Source organism: Zootoca vivipara, chromosome 8 (assembly GCF_963506605.1).
Source record: "Zootoca vivipara chromosome 8, rZooViv1.1, whole genome shotgun sequence".
NCBI classification, from domain to species: domain Eukaryota; kingdom Metazoa; phylum Chordata; class Lepidosauria; order Squamata; family Lacertidae; genus Zootoca; species Zootoca vivipara.
The window spans coordinates 32730663-32752389 of NC_083283.1; the positions used below are offsets into that span (position 1 = coordinate 32730663).

Consider the following 21727-nt stretch of genomic DNA (forward strand, 5'->3'; position numbering starts at 1 on the left):
AATGAAATTGACTGACAGATTTAAGTTCAAGGGTTGACATTTCATTTTTGGCAGACTGGAAATAATTTTAGTCTTGGTTTCCTTAGCTATATGCTCACTATTGAATTTTCTGGGTTATCTACTGTGCTGCTACCTAGACCTGAGTTACAGGCTGCCTATCATTCTGAACAGTGGAGCATATCAGGAGAGAGAAACCACCTTTGATTGATTCTCCCAGTTCTATACCTCAGTAGCAAGTTGGTTTTTCTTCGGCAGGTGCTTTTACCTCTTGGTCAACTACATTTTGGGGCTACTGGAAGTTATCTCTAATATCCTTTTGAGGCCTCCTCTTAAGTAGTCACTGGTGTCAATGGGGGAGGCAGCCTGAGCCCCCTTCAGCAAAAATTGCAGGAGGGCCTCCACATTCAAAATGGGCTACTTTTCTATATCTTGAAGTAAGTAGAGTAAACACATTGATACCTAGTTACAGGTAGGTAGCCATGTTGGTCTGACATAGTCAAAACAAAATTTAAAAAATCCTTCCACCAGCACCTTAGAGACCAGCTAAGTTTGTCATTGGTATGAGCTTTCGTGTGCATGCACACTTCATTGCTCCTGTTTTCAAAATTCATTCCAAACTGTTCCCAACTCTGACTGCTCTGAAAGGAAACTTATCAGACACTGATCACCCTGCACAGGAGGCACTTTAGGGTATAATATATCTATAGCCTCATTCTTTGGCCATGCACAGTCATTTTGTTGACCTGCTTTCAGCTTTGCACTTATCCTAGGTTTCAAGCCAAATAGGGGAAGAACCAAAATGGCAAGTCCAAGTATTACTAGTCTGGCAACTAGTCTAAGTACCACCTGCACCAGAAAGCCAAGGCTACATCCTCAAACCCCAGTGGAAAGGATTGAAGCTCCCTACCTGACAAAAATCAATTTCGAAAATTCCGAGGAAAACTACTTAACCCCAAGAGGTGGAACTAACCACACAAAGCAAAATCTGGGGCAAGGAGCAGGGAAACTACTGCAGAACAAAACCGCAAAGACAAAGGTGGTGTCAGAGAGCAGCTTCAAATGACCCACTGAGCACTTCCAGAATTCATGCCTTGCTCTTTTTCCATTAGTGGGAATGGAAAGTAAGCCACAGGAATGGCATTCACATCTATCACTAGATGGCATTCTGTAGCAGGTGTGTCTGAAAGTACAAATAACACCAAATAAGCTCACACTAATGGTTTATTGCCAACTAGAAAAAAAGACTGGTGCAGATTATCTAGCATCTAGATTCAGTTTTTTACTTGGCATTCTTACTTTCTGACAGATTGATTAAAATGGTTGTCCGTCAACAGGAACTACTCAGCACGGTCAAAATTGAAACCTTGCACAACCTTTGGAGCTCAGTGGTCTCATGGATGGTTTGGCCTGCAAAGTCAACCTTCTGGGTGCAACTCTGCTGCTAGACAGGCTGTGCTTGAAAGGAGAACTGCTGTTCCTTGCGATGCAGCTTGGGCAGGGTTTTTTTTTCTCCATTAGTGAAGGGTGCGAATAATGGGAAGATCCCCTTTGTGGTCTCCACCAGGAGCTGATGTTAGTTCTGCATATTGCAATGCAATTTTATCCAAGCTTATTAAAGTCCAATGGGGCTTCCTCCTTTGTAAACCGCTTCCCATGAAACAATGGTAATTTTAGTTCTGAGGTGAATAGGAATCCCCCTTAAAATTCAGCCCCGTTAAACTACAGTTCCCATTATTCTTTGGGGAAAGCCATGGTAGTTTAAAGTGCTGTGTTACTGCTTTAAATGTATAGTGCAGGCATCCCCAAACTGCGGCCCTCCAGATGTTTTGGCCTACAACTCCCATGATCCCTAGCTAACAGGACCAGTGGTCAGGGATGATGGGAACTGTAGTCCAAAACATCTGAAGGGCCGAAGTTTGGGGAAGCCTGGTATAGTGCCTAAGGAAATCAGAGCAAAGAACGGCACACCTTCCTCCCAGGCTTTGTTGTAGGGGAAAACATTGCCAATTATCCAGAACTAACAGAAGAGGCCATGTTCATCCTAAAGCAGGGGTAGGCAACCTAACGCCCGTGGGCCGGATGTGGCCCCATCACCTTCTCAATCCGGCCCACAGATGGTCCGAGAATCAGCATGTTTTTACATGAGTAGAATGTGTGCTTTTATTTAAAATGCATCTCTGGGTTATTTGTGGGGCATATGAATTCATTCATTTCCCCCCCAAAAAAATAGTCTGGTCCACCACATGGTCTGAGGGTCGGTGGACCGGCCCACGGCTGAAAAAGGTTGCCAACCCCTGTCCTAAAGACATGCAGCTGCAAATAGCTCCCTCTAGTGTCAGTGGAATATATTTGCACGCAAGGCAATATTTCAGACAAAGTTAAGTCAACCGTCCCCTGACTGCCTGTATAAGAAACAACTACCGCTGCTCAGGCACCCCAAGAGCGTTTCAGCAGCACCAGGTATCGCCTCGACCACAGTTCTTGTGCTATTGAACATTTCGCACTTACCCGAAGATCCGAGGGATCCAATACTGATTCTGGCATGATGAGTAAAGAGCCCGTATGTGGGGGAAGAATCTGCCCTCAACGCATCGTTGGGCGAACCTGGGTTGCAGCCTGCTGGCAGCTCACGGCCAGCATCCACTTCTGGACAATCTTTGCACTCTGTTCCACCTTGTTTGGGGCAGCAAGTCCCCTTTCCTTTGTTTTCCCTTCTTTCTGTCCCTTTCACTCTCCCTCGATAACTTTGTTGAGATCTGCCGGAGAGACAGCTTTGGAGGGGGCTGCATGAAGAAATCGAACAGGCGTCGTGGCGAAGAAAAAACGAGGAGACCAGAATCTCCGCAGCTCCGGAAACTCAGCAGGGAATCTGGGAGCACAGGGGCGCCCGCAGGCTGTGCGCCTTCGCTTGCTCCCCTTCGTTTCTCTGAGTCGCTGGAGCCCTGGCTGCATCCTGCACGGGGGTGCTTTTTCCAGAGCGAAACCCAAAGCGCCCGTCTCTTTTCTCTGCCGAATTGCCAGTTACTAGCAGGCATACTCAGCCGGGCACACACAGCCCCTTCCCATTGATCTCTTTGAAACCGAAGTCAGATTGGCTATAGGACTCTGGTAGCCGTTGCCCATTCATTGACCGCAGTGCAGACTTTAAAACACTTCCTGTGGCTTGGATGTTGGGTTGCTGCCCCTCCAGGGTCGTATAAATCGTTGCGGTGAGTTGGAAGCGATGCTCCGCCTCTGCGGATGCTGGCTGGTTTTCTTCTCTCCGGTTTGTGTTATCCCGGAGACAAAGCCTTCCTTAAAAGATCTTACTTAGAAGATCCCCTGAACGGAGGAGCTGTGCTCTTCGCTTCCTCCTCCCCACATTGAAAAAAAAAAGTTGTATTTATTATATTGCACACGTCGGAGGTGCGAAGTGCCATATTTGGAGCAGCTGCAAGAGGACCAGGCACCCGCACTTTTGAGAATTGCGTAGAATAGAGAGTTTTGCGTAGAGACAGCTTGGTGAGCGAGCTGCTCCTGCAGAAATTCTAAGCTGACGATTCTGAAGGAGTTCTGGCAGCGCTAGTTGGATGTAGAAGTCCCATGGACATTCATTGGGGCCCTGCCTTTCCTTCAGTTTCCTTCCCCCCCTTCCGTTTGTAATAATGTTATCATAGGTGAACTTGTCACTAAAATATAGCCTACCGGCAAGAGAATAATTCATTGTTGATAGCAAGCATTGTGCATATGTGTGTGTGTGTGGTTTTTTTTTTAATTAAATTCATTCTGGCTATTAAAATGCAAGTAATGGGCTCCCTCCAAGTCGTCTTCTTCTTCTTTGGCGATCACTCGTAGCCGAGTAAGACTGTCTTCCATAAATACGGTTTTAACAATGAGTCCGTAAGTGACTGTGGAGGCGGACGGTGCATAGTACAGTATACCATGGCTACTTCAGCGGCCTGGTAGTGTACAGAAATCTCTTCTCCACAGAGAGATCCCCAGAATACATTTTTTAAAAAAAATATATATATTCAAACAACTACATTTCCAAAAGCAGAGCAGCCTGATCAAAGTGTATTTTGACTGCATGATTTGGGAGTACTATGAGAAGCACTCCTTGCCGACACAGGTCCGTATAGTTAAAGCTATGGTTTTCCCAGTAGTGATGTATGGAAGTGAGAGCTGGACCATAAAGAAGGCTGATCACCGAAGAATTGATGCTTTTGAATTATGGTGCTGGAGGAGACTCTAGAGAGTCCCATGGACTGCAAGAAGATCAAACCTATCCATTCTTAAGGAAATCAGCCCTGAGTGCTTACTGGAAGGACAGATCCTGAAGCTGAGGCTCCAATACTACTTTGGCCACCTCATGAGAAGAGAAGACTCCCTGGAAAAGACCCTGATGCTAGGAAAGATTGAGGGCACAAGGAGAAGGGGACGACAGAGGATGAGATGATTGGACAGTGTTCTTGAAGCTACGAACATGAGGTGGAAGACAGGAGTGCCTGGCATGCTCTGGTCCATGGGGTCACGAAGAGTCGGACACGACTAAACGACCATAGCTGCCAAGTTATCCCTTTTTTTAAGGGATTTTCCCTTATGCTGAAGAGGCTTCCTCGCGAGAAATGGGAAAACTTGGCAGCTATGTAAACGACTAAACAACAACAACAATGAGAAGTTAAATAGGGGGATCTGCGCAGTTCTTAAAAGGACAGACTTCAATAGAAAAACAACATTTAAAAAATATCAGTGCATCTCATAGGGTGCTGCTCTAAAGGGCAGTGGGAAAATGGGGGTAAGAAATTGACATTGGCTTTCAAAACACCCAAAGTTTATAATAAACATTTCGGGCGTGCCACTTAAAGCTCTTTGGAAACTCTTTCCCGCTGTTGGTGTGGCGGTGTGAAAGTAACGTAGGCCGGGTTGTAGCTGACAATATCATACTCAGAGTAAACCTACTGGACTCAATGGATTTTAGTCCACATTTATTTCTACTCCTAATATGACCTAAATACAACTCCTTTAAATGCTCTTGTATCAGATATTTGTTTGATTGATGGCAATGCGGGAGGGTGTGTTGATTTTTTTGATGCCAACCTTCCTGCGTCTTTGTCTCATTGTGAAACAGTGGCTGGCCTCCCTAGTCCAAAGTTTCTGAGCCGTATTTTTAGACTTTCACACGCCATTGCTCACAGCTGCCCCCGTAACACATTTGTATGTGTAGAAGAGTTTGTGTCCTTAACGGGTAACGCTCCCTAACGCGATTTCTCCTAATTTTTCCATGACTTTGAACACACCCAAAGTTGATGGGCATTGCCATTCAAATGATGCGATCATTCAAATGATGTGATCAGTTATGTGGGGCGGGGCTTATCTACCTCCCCCCCCAATGTATTATTCAAGTTGGCACCCCTGGTGGGTGAAAATTACAATGCAAGAGAAAACCTTTTCGCTTTATCTCCCTTGTCCCTTTTTCCCCCCTTCAAGTTACAACCGACATAGGTTACATTATCAAAGGTTTTTTCCTTACCGTTGCCAGTTTCACCAGAGGGCTGTCAATTTGGAGGCCGTCGGTGTTTTTTATTAAATTGATAGGACTTCCTGTCGCTCGGTCATTTTCGGTTGAAACCAGAGATGAAATGGACAAGGACTTCCTGGACCCTTTAAGGAATAATAGGGAAAAACGTAGGCTGTGAATGGTCGCAAAGCACATTAAAAGTCGGGGAATTCTCTTGACAGTTCGTAAAACGCTTAAAAATGCGCGTGTGTTCTTTCTCTTTAAGAAAAAAAGCCCCCAATATTTTTTTCTGAGCAAACGGATCTATGATTCCAGCCTACCCTCCAGTTAAATAATTCTGAAAGGGAGGGGTGTAAATTGGGGAGGGGGTGTTCTTGTTATCTCAACCTGATTCCCACGTGGGTGCTTGTGCTACCGGTTGGAAGGCTAAGGAAAATTAACAGTTGTGTTGATTTCAGCAGGTGTAGTAGGTCACATGGCAAACTATCCCTAATAAAATCCCGTCCTCTACAACTCCTCCTCCTTTCTTCCATTTGGCAACACTAGAAGCTCCTGGTAGGTATCAGTGCGATTTCTCAAACTCAAATGTTCGTAGGGAGAAAAGGGACAAAACAAGAAGCGCTTCCACGGCCACCTTCCTTTGGAGAATCTTCGGGCAACTCCTCCTATTCAATTAAACCCCTTTTGCAACATTAAAAGTAGATCAGACACGTTGAAGGCGGGTGCGGGGAATTAAGGGGACAGAACGCGGATGGGACTTATAGTCAAGTAGTTATCTATTTCTCTGTTCCAAATATGTATTCTTATTTATTTTGGCCGCCCCCTTTATTCCCAGGCAATGCCTTTGTCCTTCGCCTCCCCTTTGGGAGGATCTACTCTTAGGAAACAATGTTTGCCCAGAAAACGCCTCATGAGGCACAATCTTATACAAAACTGCTCAGTAAGAAGCCCCACCGTGTTTAATTGGTTTACTCCCAGGGATATGCTCGCAGATATCGTGGACCATTCAGATGCATGAAATGTTTTCCTGTGTTGAAAGTATAATATGCTGGACCATATGCTGTTGGGGGGGGGGCGGGCGTGTAAACGGTGAAGTCAGAAGGATACTATGTATGCAGAAAGTACGAACGAGCAAGTGACAGTCACAAAAGTAACATATCTCCTGATATGTCACATGAACGGAATGCGGCATACCATAATTTACAGCTACCGTATTTGATCGTTCTTTACCATCGCTGACGCGATTCCCGCTTCTCCCATAAATCTCCAGATAAGGCTTATTAACTTGTGACTCGGAAATTCAGGATCCACCCCAGAAACTGATGCCAAAGTTTTGTGCTGCGAACCCCGCGTTTTGTGCGACTGCCCAAACCGAGTAATTGACAAAACAAATCGGAGACACAAGTTAATGCCAAAAATCCAACCTTGTCCCATTGACTCCAAACCAGTGCCAAAGTTTGGTGCTATTTTGTGCCGCAACCCCCCCCCCCCGCTTTCCCAGCTCCACACCCCCAACTGAGCTATTGACACTCAAAGATAAGTGATCCTTGACTGAGAGAATGGGTTGGGTAGAATTGGATGCTAAGGAACTCCTTATCTTTGAATGATCTCGGATGAACGCTGCTTTTCCTTTAGTTTATTTTAACCTTCCCTGGTGAATGTAGGACTACGGATGTTTTCACAGTAATGTTGAGAAGACCTCCCCCCCCCCTTTTTTTTAACGCTTCTTGTTAATGTAGGGAGAGCGGAAGAGAGTTTAGAACAAAACTGACCGGCAGTACCGGCTGCATCTTAGGCAGTCATTGCTAAGATGTGATGAGGAGCGAACGCTCTCCACCTTTCTCCTCCCCTCTAAACAAGCCGGTCTTTGACCAATAGCTGGTGCCGTCTAAGGAGGCGGGCGAAGGTGCTGGGTCTGAGAGAGACTTGCATCTCTCCGCCCGCCTCCTCTCGGCGAGCATCTTTTGAGCACCATCTGCCCGCAAGGCGCACGTGGCTCCACCTTAAGCGGCCGCTTCTGGTAGGCGCAGCGTAGAGGGGCGGCCAGAAGAACCAACGCGGCCCTGCGAGGAGTGCAGAGCAAGTTGAGTGAGTAGCAGCTGCGGCAGCAAACTTCCCTTTCTTGTCTGGCTGCCTTCCACCCCGAAAGCCTCTGACGTTCCCGGGGAGCGGGAGGCATCCAAACACCGGCTAGTGTAGATGCCTCCCAAAGAAAATCGGAGTGACTTCAGTTCGAGAGGGAGCGCCAGATCACTTTTGGCAGCAGAATTACTAGGAGAGAAGGGATGCTGCTTTCTGCAGATGTTTGGGAAGAGTATTTCGACTTTAGCTGCGGGGCGAGGACCGCTTAGTACAAGGCGTCTCGCCTGCCTGCCACTCGAGCCCGCCGGCCGGCTGGGGCAGATTTGCCCTATTTGTCCTGCGAGGACCCGCCTCTGCCCTCGGGAGGTGCCCGCTGCTTAAGCGGAGGGGGACTCCCCGAAGTAGGAAGCGCGCTCGGCCCCCTCTGTCCCTTGGCAGCGATGGAGAGCCAGATCTGACGGGTGGGACTGGTGCTGCTGGTGCCCTCACTGCGGAAGAGGAGGTGGCTGGGCTGGCGACGCGAGCCTCCCCGAGGCAACACTGGTGGTCCTGGGTCTCTGGGGCAAGAAAGCAGGGAGAGGCTCTGGGACGGCAGCAAGCCCTTCTACTGCAGTGGGCCAAATCCCAGACGTGGACCACAAGGCCCCTTAAAGATCTCACTGATGGTTAAGTAGGGAGCATCAAGGAGTCTTTAATCCACCGCTGTTCCCTGGAGTCCTTTTTATTTCTTAGTTCTAGTTACAGGAAATAAAATTAAAAAAAATCCTTCCAGCAGCACCTTAGAGACCAGCTAAGTTTGAGCTTTCGTGTGCATGCACACTTCAGATACAGGGTGTATCTGAAGAAGTGTGCATGCACACGAAAGCTCATACCAATGACAAACTTAGTCTCTAAGGTGCTACTGGAAGGAATTTTTTTTATTTCATAGGCAGATATAACTTTCCCCGCATGGGTTCTGAATAGCATCCCTCGCTTTTTAGTGTCTCTGTTTGGCTTATTAATTCCCAGAAAGACGCCCCTGCCTTGGAGTTCAATGGGACTTATCTCCCAGAGAAGGAAGGGTGGTCAGGATCGCAGCGCAGGAGGGCCTCCTCTGTGCGCAACCCGACCTCTTTCAGGAGGTTGGGTCGGTCCGCTGCAGAAGGGGGCATTTCAGCTGACCAGCCATGGAAGGTGCAGGAAGAGCCACCCGAGTGGGGAGCGCGGCCTCTGCGAGAGCTGCCTGCGGAGGGGCCCCTCGAGGTTTGGCGGAAAGGGAGCCCTGTCAGGGCGACGAGACCTGCGGGAGCAACACCACGAAGCGCCCCTTCCCTGGACCAGAGCTTTCCCAAAGTCACAGGTCCCTTTCAGTACAGTCCCTAGGAGTGTTTGCTCACGAGTAACTCCATCAGAGTTCAATGGAGCTTACTCTTCCAAGATGCGTTTACACCCTCATCTTAGGCAACTTTATTCAGAAATAAGCCTAGCATGATATGGGAAACTAAAAAAATGAATAGACATTTCCTCCCCTTATTCTACCCCATGAAATCATGGGGAGATTTTTTATTACTTGGGGTTAAATACATCCCCTCCCCCCAGTGATTTTTTTTTAATGTTTCTGGCACCCAAGCACTGTAAATGGCGAAGGGCTGGAATTTAGGAAAGTGGTTTAAAACCACCCTGCAGATGGCAATCATTAAGAGGACGGTGCGTGGCGGGTCTGGTTTTTGTGGAAATGGCGCGCGATGATGAAAGGTGTCCCGGGATGGATTTCAAGCCTGTTTTTCGCACGAAGGTTAATATTGCTCCCTGGCCCCCTCGGAAGAAAGTCTCCCTAATCCATGGGGCTCCTCCCCAAGCACCCCATTTTCTCATGTAGAATAGCTAGTAGGTTCACGAATCCACGTGGACACCTGAGGAACGATTTAGGCGGCCAGCAAGGAAAGTGACAGACCAGAAGCCCGCCAAAATACTAGGCTCGAGGGGAGATGGCGGGAGGAAGGTCGTGACCCAGATATACGCTGACCTGGGAGTAAGGGCCATTGAACTCAGCGGGGCTTACTTCTGAATAGACTTTTTGAGAAGATTAAGATATGGTCGTTTATCGGTCGATAATTGGCGCACCCTTCCTTGGTGCAGGAAGCGTTCTTTGAACCTTTATGTGGAAGCTCGACCTGGACGTGTCACAGCTGCGGCTCCTGTTTCGTGTCCATTTGCCTTGTATTAGCTCCTTGTGTACTCGCCACACCCCACAGAAGATGACACTCTGGGAGGGTCCTCCGTGGGTGGCGACTTTGTTTCGGGACAATAGGGCGGAGAGCGTTTCCCTAACGGGGAAGTGATCCGGAGGCCTTATATATAAGCCTCCGGGGACGGAAACTGACAGTAGCTGAGGTAAACTCAGCTCAGCTGTGTCTGGGGAAAAGTTGCCCTTTCTTCGTTCCCTCAGCTCTCTGGCCACAATGCACCCCATGACGGCTCTCCCGGAACACCATTCCCTCCAGCAGGTAGCCCCCTCCCCCTCGAGGCACGCATTGCCTCTCACACCCGCCGTGTCTTGTTATTTCTCCCCCCAGGTTCCCGCGCCTTTCGGCGCGCTGCGCTCTTCGATGGCCTCCTCCTCCTCCTCTCTGCCGGGAAGCGGCGGCTCCTTCTCCGCCGAGCCTAGCCGAGGCGAAGGCAGCAGAGAGTCTTTGCTGATGCTCCTGAGGGGATGCCAGGCCGGGCCCGGCGTCGCCTCCGCCTTCGGCCCGGTCCTGCCAGCGCCGCGCTTCCTCGAGGCGCAGTCTTCCGCGTACCCCTTCCAGACGCCCATGGGAGCAGGACTGAGCCCCGGTTCGCCTCGCCTGGCGCCCTTCCCCTTCTCGCGCCTGCCCGCCGCCTTCCTGTCTCCACAGCTGCAGCTGCCGCCGCCGCCACCGCCACCGCCCGGTCCTCTGCCCAGGCCCCAGCCGTTGCCGGTGGTCTTCCCGGCACCATTGGCTCGGAAAGGCGAGTCACCTCGCCGGCGCGTCTCCGAGGGAACGTCGCCCAAGAAGAGGAGCCCCGACGGAGCTCCCGACGCCGAGCAGCGCGCGCCCAGGTACCACTTCACCGCCCAGGAGCTGCACGCCGTCCTCTACGGGGCCGGGCCAGGAGTGAGGCAGCAGGGCGCCATGGCGGGAGCTGGGCACCCTCCTCGCAGCCCGGGTAAGGAAGGCACCCGCGCGGGATTTGCCCACAGCCTGGAGGGCGGCGGGTGGAGGGCAGAAAGAAGGCGGGCTTGGGGTGAGAGGGTGGCTTCATAGGAAGAAGCTGCGCGCAACTCTTCTCTCCAGCAGCGGCTGCTTTTCGACGACGACGACGACGAAGTTTGCACAAGAGCTTTTTTGCAGGGAAGTCTCACTGCTCATTGGATAGGAACGTTTCCTCAAATAAAAGTAAAGCGTGGCGTCAAATGAAAATGGCACTTCCAGGGATCAGTTTTTCCCACCCAATTAAATCTGCTCCCAGATCTAAGATCGTTAGGAAACTTTTGCCCCGGGGATAAAATAACAGGGGCAAAAGGAACCCTTCGAATACTTCGAATTTTGGGTTTTTGGTGTACACACAGAAAGAAAAGTGGCTGGATTTTGCCCGCTGTTTTTATTGGGCAGATGGCAATATCCTCGGAGGACTCTGGTGCAGCGGTGGTCAATTTCTGTCCAAATTTTGGAAAGAAAAGTACACCCCATTTTAAATATAAAAAACCCCAATGACTGGAACATGATGGGGGTGGGAGGAGAGAGTGAAGGAGTTCAACCATTAATTGCAGGCAAATTTAAACTGGGTTTTCAAAAATCGGAGCAGTTCTGTGGAAAAACTAGATAATGGCACAGTTGGAGTCAATTTCTCTATTTTAACCCAACAGTTTATTTTGGCCATGTGTTTACTGTATATTGCTTAAACTGATGAAAACTATTGTATCGGTGATTTTTTAAAAGCATTGGGTGAGGAATTGGGGTAATTATTTTATTATCTTCCATGTATTGGTTAAATACGTTTTCAAAGCAAAAACGTTTCTGTGGAAGGAGAAACTCTGAATGCCTCTGGAGAGTCTCTCATGACTCCCTTTTTGTTACCTTTATTTCACCCCCAAATAAGAGAATCTAAATTTGTCTCAGAAGGGCTCCTCTTGCGATAGACCCTGATCATGCTGTTCAAGACTCCAACCCCTTTGCCAGATAAGCGTCAGGGAATCCTGCACTTTAACAGCAGGGCTATGGAATAAATTACCCGCTCACCCCACTGTAACCATCCATCCCATATGCTTCAGAGAAGTGGTTAAACTGGGGAGAGATTGGGGACCTTTAGGTGTGTCTGTTCACACGCGCAGTTCTTTTCAAACCTTATCTTGTTGGCACTGAAGGGTGGGGTGGTTTATTTCGGATGTATTACTTCGGTGTAACAGGTTTTTTTTTTGTAAAGGCACGAATTCTATGCGTTTCTATTCCAATTCCAATGAGGCAAATATTGATTCCAGCCTGTTTTATTGCAGGGTCCGTAGACCCGATGTAACTGCAATCCTCTCTCAACTTTCATGGGAATCACCTCTATTTAATTCGGTGGGACTTACTTTGGAGTTGACATGGTTGGGATTGCGCTGTTACTCCCAGTTGTAGTATTGAGTACTAGTTCCCTTTTACTTTCCCGTTAGGCGCAGTTGATGCTCAGCCGCCGCTCCTTGACAGGTCTTCTCTGCAACTCCCCGAAGGTAGCTGCGTTTGTTTGGTTTGGCTTTTGTCGAGGGGGTGGTTGGGGAAGAGGGATCAAAGCTGATCCTTTTGAGTTCTCCTCGTTTTCTTCAACCCAAAGACTAATCTCTCTCCCTTCTTCCTCTCTCTCTCTCTCCCCTTTCCTTTCTGTAGGGCTGACGGTGCTGCAGACCGTCTACGAGGACAGTCCGCAGCTGGGCGTCTTCTGCACCGAGACCATCCCCATCGGGGTCCGCTTCGGCCCTTTCCAGGGCAAAATTGTCAACATCAGCGAGATCAAGATTTACGACGACAATTCCCTGATGTGGGAGGTACAATTCGCTGATGTACAGTCGCTTTCTTTTCTCTGAGGGGAGGTGGGGGGGGAGGGCTGGATGCCTTAAGCCACGCCTCTGCACTGCTGATCACCGCGCTTACTTGGGAAACCAGTTCCTCTGGTTCCAAGGGGTCTTAAAGGTAAAGGGACCCCTGACCATTAGGTCCAGTCGTGACCGACTCTGGGGTTGCGCGCTCATCTCGCATTATTGGCCGAGGGAGCCGGCGTATAGCTTCCAGGTCATGTGGCCAGCATGACAAAGCCGCTTCTGGCAAACCAGAGCAGCACATGGAAACGCCCGCTGGAGCGGTTCCTATTTATCTACTTGCATTTTGACGTGCTTTCGAACTGCTAGGTTGGCAGGAGCTGGGACCAAGCAACGGGAGCTCAACCCGTCACAGGGATTCGAACCGCCAACCTTCTGATCAGCAAGCCCTAGGCTCAGTGGTTTAACCACAGCGCCACCTGGGTCTTACTCCCAAGTAAATGTGCACGCGGTTCCAGCTTTCTAAGGAAGATTTCCCTCCTCAGCTGGGTGCTTTAGGGAGAAAGCAGTGTGGAGAAATGGTAGAGTGTTGGACTAGGAAGCCCAGGGTTCAAATCTCCGCTGAGCCATGAAACTCGTAGTGTCAATCAGTCTCTCAGCCTAACCAACCTCACAGGGTTGTTCTGAGGATAAAATTGGGAGAAGAGGACCATGCCGCCTTGAGCTTCCTTGTAGGGAAGGTGGAATATAAATGCAAAAAAATAAAAATAAACGGCGTATGATGCTGGATTCCGATCAACCTCGGGCAGCACGGGCAGTGATTATGTAAGATGAGAGTTTTAGTCCCATCTGGAAGTCCAGAAGTTCCTCCAACCTCCACCGCTGTCTAGAGGAATAGGTGGCCTGGCTATGGAAAGAGCCTGCACAGATTGACTTAGAAGCAATCCTTATTGCTAACTCCTAACTAAGCGTGTCCATGAGAATCGCAGTTTAGCTGAACGCCAAACCCCTTCCTTTGAACGGGAGTGGGGAGAGGGAGCAGGAAGGGGCTTTTAGATTCCCAACTCCCCCCTTCCCTGCCAGGAGCGGCGTTGTCTTCCTGGGTTGCTGCTGTCGCTATAAGCGGGGCGAGCAACAGTGTGTAAAGTTTGTGTGGCCATCCCAACAGATTTTTGAGAACGGTCGCTTGAGCCACTTCATCGACGGCAGGGGCTCCTCTGGCAACTGGATGTCCTTGGTGAACTGCGCCCGCTTCCCCGAGGAGCAGAACTTGACGGCCCTGCAGCGTCAGGGGCAGATATTCTATGAGAGCTGCAAAGAGGTCACACCGGGCCAGGAGCTGTTGGTCTGGTACGGGGATTGCTACTTGCAGTTCTTGGGTATCCCTATCAGCCTGAAGGGAACGACAGAAGGCAAGCCTGCCCAGGCGCACAGTGAAGGTCAGTTGGCAACCTTCCAAGGCTCTGTAAGGGGGAGAAGCAAGTCGTGCTCAGAGCTGTTGCAGCCGGGAATCTGAACCGTCTACTGTACTCTGTTTGCACATTGACTCTCTCTCCCCACCCACACCCCCAAATGTCGCTTGTAAGTTCAAAGGAAGTTAAATGCTTCACTTTATAGTCTGGTTTTCCACTTTTTAAAACTCCCATTTCATTGTATTTATTCCTCCTTTTCCCTCTTTCACTTTTTGTCCGCGCGCCTTTAAACTTCTGAAACTAGGTGACTATGAAACAACCACCCCTGACGGTGGCCTTTTCCTTCCCTTTCTCACCCTCAGAGTCTCTGGAGGGCTATACGTGCGAACGCTGCGGCAAGGTGTTCGCCTACAAATACTACCGCGACAAGCACCTGAAATACACCCGGTGCGTGGACCAAGGGGACAGGAAATTCCCGTGCCACCTTTGCAAGCGATCTTTTGAGAAAAGGGACCGGCTGAGGATCCACGTCCTGCACGTGCACGAGAAGCACAGGCCTCACAAAGTAAGGGATCGCCAACTGGCAGCGGCTCCTTTCTCTTAGAATCTGTAGGCGGAGAGCCCGCCCTGCCTGGCAGCAGCTGGAGCAGCAGGATAAGTGTTTCAAAAAATGCAGAGTGCCACCTCCACCCCGCAAAACACACTTTCCAGGAATGGAAGCAAGCCTCGGGAATGTGTGCGGGGGGGGGGGCATTTCTGGGCAGGGACATCTCAGGCGGTAGATTCAGGATTGCCAAAGGGAATCGTCCTCAATAGGACGATTCAATTAGCCATTAATCGTGGGCAAGTTGAACGGTCAGTATCTCTCTCTGTGTGTGTGTTCTGTGACTTGCTTTTGCTTGATTGTGGTTTCATCCAACGGGCACTTTACTCTTCCTGTTTTTAATTTTAAAAAGGTATTTTGGTCCTTTTCATAAAGGGCTCCGTGCGTGTAGCCTTACTTGGGAGTAAGTCCCATGGATAGCAATGGGATTTGACTTCCGAGTAAACATTGCTTTGTATGGCCATAGCTGCCAACCTTCCCTTTTTTTGCGGGAAACTCACTTATTCCAAGTCACAGCTGTCAACTTTCCCTTTTTTTGCTGGAAATTCCCTTATTCCAGCGCCGTTTCCCGCTGCTATCCTGGATTGTTAGATATACCGTAGAGTAGACTGTCCCCAGGACAGGTGAGGCTGCTGATCCCTTATTTTCAAATCCGAAAGTGGACAGGTGATGCTCCTGATCCCTTATTTTCAAATCCGAAAGTTGAGAGCTATGTGTATGGCATCGGGCTTGCTTCGTATGGCATCGGTGTGTCACAAAGGATGCCCTTGAAAGCCTCTGCCGCTGTTACGTGTTGCATTTGTGTGTGTGTGAATGCGGAAGAGTCTAATGGACTGTGATAGGTTGTTCTCCGTTGGCACTTGCTGATTTCTCTTAAGCTCCGCATAAGTAGGCTGAGGCAGAGACTCAATGCAGTAGTTATCTTTAAGAGTACTGTACGTTTTCTTTGCGGTCTAGTTAGAACAGCGGTTCTCAAAGGGTGTGGCGCGGCAGGAGAGGGTGGCGAGAAGATTCAAATACAATCAATATTATATGTTATGTGGCTGCATTGTTTTTTCTGGGTGTCCCATGATCATACTATAAAGTAGCTGCGTTCTGAGTTACAAGTCATGCACTACTAGGAGTTGCGTCTTTTTCTTATCCAATGTATTTCTTACCGATTTTTTTTTTAAAAAAACGGTGTGGCGCCTGCAAATTTTCCCTCTGAAAGCGTGGCCCAAAGAAAACAGCGTGAGAACCACTGAGTTTAGGAGTGAAGGAAAACCATGGTGACACTTCCTGGAAGGGGTCCTGATTGTGCCCCCCCCTCCCTCTCTTGGGGAAAAACAACGCAGAGAGTTCAAGCTACTCGCCTGCTGGAAGTGATTGCAGCTCCAGGAAATCACAATTGCAAAACGCACCGCCTCCGGTAATTCTCTGCCCTGAAATCTTTTTTCCTCTTACGACGCTTCCCTCTGTGGTATGCATAGGTTGTTAATCTGCCTGTTTTAGTTTTGTTGCTGATTCCCCCCCTTCCCCCCCCTTTTTAAAACCATGATTACTCGCGATTTATTGGAGCAAATGTTCGGCCTCAACTCTTGGAGCGCACTTGTCTGAAAGCAGACCCAATTCATTCAAAGCCAATGAGGTTTGCTTCAGAGTAAACGATCTTTGTGACGGTGGTGATCCTCACACAAAACCCCTAGCAATGAAATTAGGTGGAGGTAGTTCCTCAAGGTAATGGTTCTGGATTGATCACCTGTTTTGAAATTTAGAAGCGTGGTGGTGCATTTAGTTGCAATTGCACTACACTTTTGGAAACAGAATTACAAAATGGAAAGGTTATGGAACTTTTAAATATAGATAAGTGTGCTTTCTGTCTCTCCTCTCCCCTCCTACATCCAAGGATTCCACGGCACTAAAATGTCCTGTAGCCTCTCTAGTATCTTCGGTTGGCTGGAATAATTAAAGATGAACTAGGCAACGGGGAATTCCCATAAGTGCCATATTTTAAAGAGCAGCTCCTTATTTGAATTGTGTTAGAGCTTGGGGGGACGACTCTCATTTCATAGTGAGAAACTGATCTCATCCACTTTTACTTAGAAGTAACTGACAGCCCAGCCTTTATGTATGTATAGAACTATAGCCTGAGGCTGCAATCCTAAACTTACCTAGGAGTATGTCTAATTAAATTAACTGGGGCTTACTTCTAAGTAGATAGTCTTAGGAATGTGCTCTGAAAAGGTGTCACTTGACTTGATTGCTATTCCAGACAATAGCTGAGTACTATCTCGGTTTAATCTGTTAATATAAAAGTTGGCACATCTAAATCCAGGACCGTGGGGGGAGGGGAGGATGATGCCTACAGACTCTGCTCAATTTTTTTTTTATTTAGAAAGAAATGAAGTTAGTGAATTCGAATTTATTTTTGGTTGGTAAATATCTTTAAGGCAAAATATTTTATATTTAAAGTAGCTAATAATAATATACATTCACATCATTATTATCCAATTTACCACCCTGACTCTTTAGAGCCTATCAACTTCCTTCCTTTCCATCTCATAGCTTTCAAAATTAAGCTTTATATCATTACATTTTGTATGTTTTCCAATTCTAATCACACTCATTACAAAATAGCTCAAAATGTAAATAAATATAGAAAGGTAGAAAACTTCTCATTTACCAGTCTTCAGATAACCCTGCTAGTGATGTTAATTGCTTACAATAATCTTTCAGATATCGAATAAATTCACTTCAGTCCTTTTGGAATACTTGAGCGTGCTTGTTTCGGATTTTTCGTGTCAACTTCGCCAAATTTCATCATCTTCATCTGCCACTCTTCTTTCATTGGTACTTCTTGTTGTTTCCATTTTGGGGCTAAAAGAATTCTTGCCACAGTTGTTGGATACATAAACAGTCTTTTATCTTCCCTTCGTATCTCTTCACCCACTATACCCAATAAAAAGGCTTCTTGTTTTTTCACAAAAGTATTTTTAAATACTTTAACGTCAATCCAACAGACAGGACAGCTTTATAACATGTAAGCTTTTTTTCTTGATTTGTGCCACTCTACGCTAAAACCTGCAGAGAACATCCCAGATGCAGAACATCTCTTGGGTGCTTTGTTCTCCACAAACGGTGACAGGAATGGGGAGGAGGGAGGAGCTAGCACATTAACTTAGCATCCAACCATGACTTCTGAACTCAGGGCTGTTCACTAACAACCTCATATGAACTAGCATTCTTCAAACCCAGCTGGCCATATAAACACAACTCAGTTGTCTCATTCCCTATCCTTGAAATCTGATTAAGCAGGAGGAAAAAATGAGACATCTTCCTTCAGTTTAATCCCTTGTAGCTTGGTAGCAATTAAGTGGTAGCAATTAAGCACTCCCAAACAATAAGTAATGTTAAAGTAGTTTTGTAAAATAGTTACAGACTACAAGTGCACCTCCCCTTACATGCATCCCACTCAGAGATCTCATAATAAATAAATAAATAAGATTGGCTTCTCCTTGTTTAGAGCTGCTGCCCAGAAGTTGCTGGCCTTTGATTGACTAGCGGGTTTTCCTCACCTCCACTGCATGTCCATGAACCCATCCTGGTACCAGTTATGTTGGGTGCCCTTCTCTGCCCCTGCCCTCTGTGGCCAGCCACTGCTGCGGCACACACTCCCCTCAGGTAGGCAGGCGCTAGGCAGCTGCCCCAAGTGATGAGTCCCTCCCTCCTTCCCTCCCTGTGTGCCCTCCTAATAGCTGCTCCCTGCTTGACATGATTTCACTTATGCGTGCAAGGGCCCAGAACACCTCTGTGTGTGTGTGTGTGTGTGTGTGTGTGTGTGTGTGTGTGTGTAATCAGACTCTGCTTTAACATATCAATGCTTTGAAAATGCGCGAAACTATATAGTAGGCACTGATACTCTACCCTGTTTCTCATATTTTAAGACATACCCATAAAATAAGCCATAGCAGGATTTTTAAGCATTCAAGGAATATAAGCCATACCCCGGAAATAAGACATAGTGATAGGCGCAGCAGCAATGCCGGCCGTGGCAGCAGCAGGAGGAGGAGGAAAACAAGAAGACACCCCCTGAAAATAAGCCATAGTGTGGTTTTTTCGAGGAAAAATAAATATAAGACGGTGTCTTGTTTTTGGAGAAACACGGGTAGTATTGGACAAGACTGCAGGCTTATGCCAGAGTGTTTTGTGGGGAGCGGGGGCGGGGATCACACTTTTCAGGCCTTGTTATCACTGTGCACCCAAGTGCCCACGAATTGATCAGAGCATCTTTATAGAGGAATCTGCAAATCAGTGTGTAGGCTTCAAGCCTACACAGTGAAGGCACGAAGTACAGGCAGGGGCTGTGGCTAGAACAATCTTCTTGGCATGGTTCATAGATATAGGTTGAAACCTCGTATATTTCTACATTCTATATAAATTGTTTATATATATATATAAAAACACATTATCAATTATGTTTGCCTTTTGTCTGTCTTGTCTGTATTCCTATCTAAATCTCTTGGCTTGTATTGCTAAGTGCACATGCATGTTGCATGCCAGCAAAAATGTCTGTGACTGTCGCTGCAGCCACAAAACTGTTACATGTGTTCTCTCTTTTCAGTGTTCTGTATGTCCCAAAAGTTTCTCTCAGTCTTCCAGCCTAAACAAGCATATGAGAGTACACTCTGGAGAAAGGCCCTATAAATGTGTGTATTGCAACAAGGTGAGGACAACCACGCCCATTGCAGTTCCCTTGAGGTTTTAGTTGCTTGTAGGATGTTACTTTCTCTGGCATGCTCAGTTTTATCTGTTTTAATTGTGAATTTAATGTTGAGCCCCAACTATGTTAGATGTAATGCAGAAGACACATGGCAGCTCTCCCAACATATGCATTTATTACTGCATCTGGGAAGGCACGGAAATACAATGTTTTCTGTTTGCAATGGACTGGAGTCTCAGTCTCCTTAGGTGAATATAAGGCTATCTGGGCCAAGCTTTTTATTCCTGGGCTCCCACACCTGAACAGACTGTTATAAAACAGTGGTGTGGTTGATGGAATTTTAGGCTCTGGATTTAACCTTCTTGCAGCCCTCTTCCATTTATAGGGTTGCCAGACTCAATAGAGGACAGCACTTCAGTGCCTTTAATTGCCCAGCTCTCTTTTGAATCTGGAAACCTTAAAGAGAAACCAGCAGACCCTTTGTTTAATTTCCAAGCAAAGGGTCTGCTGGTTTCTCTTTAAGGTTTCCAGACTCAAAAGAGAGCTGGGCAATTAAAGGCACTGAAGTGCTGTTCTCTATTGAGTCTGGCAACCCTATCCATTTAGATCAGGCATCCCCAAACTGCGGCCCTCCAGATGTTTTGACCTACAACCCCCATGATCCCTAGCTCACAGAACCAGTGGTCGGGGAAGATGGGAATTGTAGTCCAAAACATCTGGAGGGCTGAAGTTTGGGGATGCCTGATTTAGATGATATATAATAAAAGTGGCAAGGCAGCCCTGCTGCGTTTTTTTTCCCCTGGGGTGGTGGTGCTTTTGCTGAGTGGGACCTTGGATTTATTCCTCAAAGTCCTCCCTTAACAGCATCACAGATTGCAAAACAAAATATCACCTTTTGATAGTTGCCATGACTGACTTGTAAGTTGATTTGTCACATGTGTTGCCTGCCTGCCCTTTAGGGGAGCTTGTGGAAATGTATATGGAGTGAGTCTCCTTTTTATTTCCACTACGATCTTGTGAACTAGTCTTGTCTGAGAGATAATGATGACATGCTCAAGGCCACTTACAGAATGCCATAGCTGAACTGTGATTTGTACATAGTTTCCCCACATCCCTCCTTCACTGGCTGTGAACATGTGAGGCTGGATTTTTATCTGCCATATATAAGCCCAATTGGTTCTCCTGCTGTAGAAACAAGCATCGTAACTTAATTACAATTTTTTGAGCATGTGATTCCTTTCATCTTGTTTGTCACTTGTAGCTTTGTGTCTGAATGCTGTGTGTGTGTGTGTGTGTGTGTGTGTGTGTGTGTGTGTGTAAAAGCTTCTTATGCCACCTGGAATCTAAAATAATCTTGCTTAATTATTAATGTGTCTAGCCCTGTCTTCTTCAGCTTGGGCTAGGTCAGGCACCCCCAAACTTCAGCCCTCCAGATGTTTTGGACTACAATTCCCATCATCCCTGACCACTGGCCTTCTTAGCTAGGGATCATGGGAGTTGTAGGCCAAAACATCTGGAGGGCCGCAGTTTGGGGATGCCTGGGCTAGGTTTTTTCATCTCTAGGAACTTGCATCTAACCGTTTCCTTATCCCTTTCTCCTCCCGCCCCGCCAACAATTCATTTTGTTCACCATCTCCACAGGCATTCACCGCCTCCAGCATCCTGCGCACCCACATCCGCCAGCATTCAGGAGAGAAGCCTTTTAAATGCAGACATTGTGGCAAAGCATTTGCTTCCCATGCTGCCCATGACAGCCATGTGCGGCGCACACATGGTGCTAAAGACAACTGCCACATGTGTACTTTGTGTGGCAAGACCTTTCCAGAGGTAGAAGAATTCCGCTTCCATATGAAGTTTCACTCGGGTTTTTAGCCAGAAAGCTAACGAATAGGTTGCTAGCCATTTGGACATCACATCTGTGTGGCATTTTTCTTAATGTGTCGGTTTTAATGTAGCACTACCTACCCAATAGAGATTTAAAGATACAACTACATACAACTGCTCACGGTGTGATCTTCACCTATTAGTACAGGCGTGAGGAACCTATCCCCATGCTCTGAGGGCCACATTCTCTAGGGCCAAAGTGGTGCCACACTCTTTTCTGCCCTGCTCAAAACATACACACACCAATCACTCCCCCATTCTCAGCCCCCACCATTTCAGCTGATTGTGCAAAACAGCCGAGCAGTGCTAAGTCATTCATTCCCCTAGTGCAAAATTTCTGCTCGTGCAACAGAACTCCCCCCTCTTCCTTTGCATACCCCCCAATCTTTTGTGGGGGTTGTCCTAATTCTTGAACAAATTTAAGGGCCTTGGGGAGGAGGAGAAGTTGAAAGTTCAATTGTGCAAGCATAAATCATTGAGTAAATGGGATGAGGCTTTAGACAACACTCTTAACATTGCAGTGGGGATGAAAACC

At 47.5% G+C, this 21727-nt stretch overlaps 1 protein-coding gene across 1 annotated transcript; it reads left to right on the forward strand.

Annotated features, from left to right (window-relative positions):
* Positions 1-10167: 10167 nt before the first annotated feature.
* Positions 10168-21180, forward strand: PRDM14 (PR/SET domain 14). The gene is made up of 7 exons (XM_035125609.2): positions 10168-10747; positions 12234-12290; positions 12445-12602; positions 13762-14032; positions 14368-14570; positions 19210-19311; positions 20950-21180. Exons 1-7 carry the CDS (start codon positions 10168-10170, stop codon positions 21178-21180), a joined length of 1602 nt encoding a protein of 533 aa, XP_034981500.2.
* Positions 21181-21727: the final 547 nt, after the last annotated feature.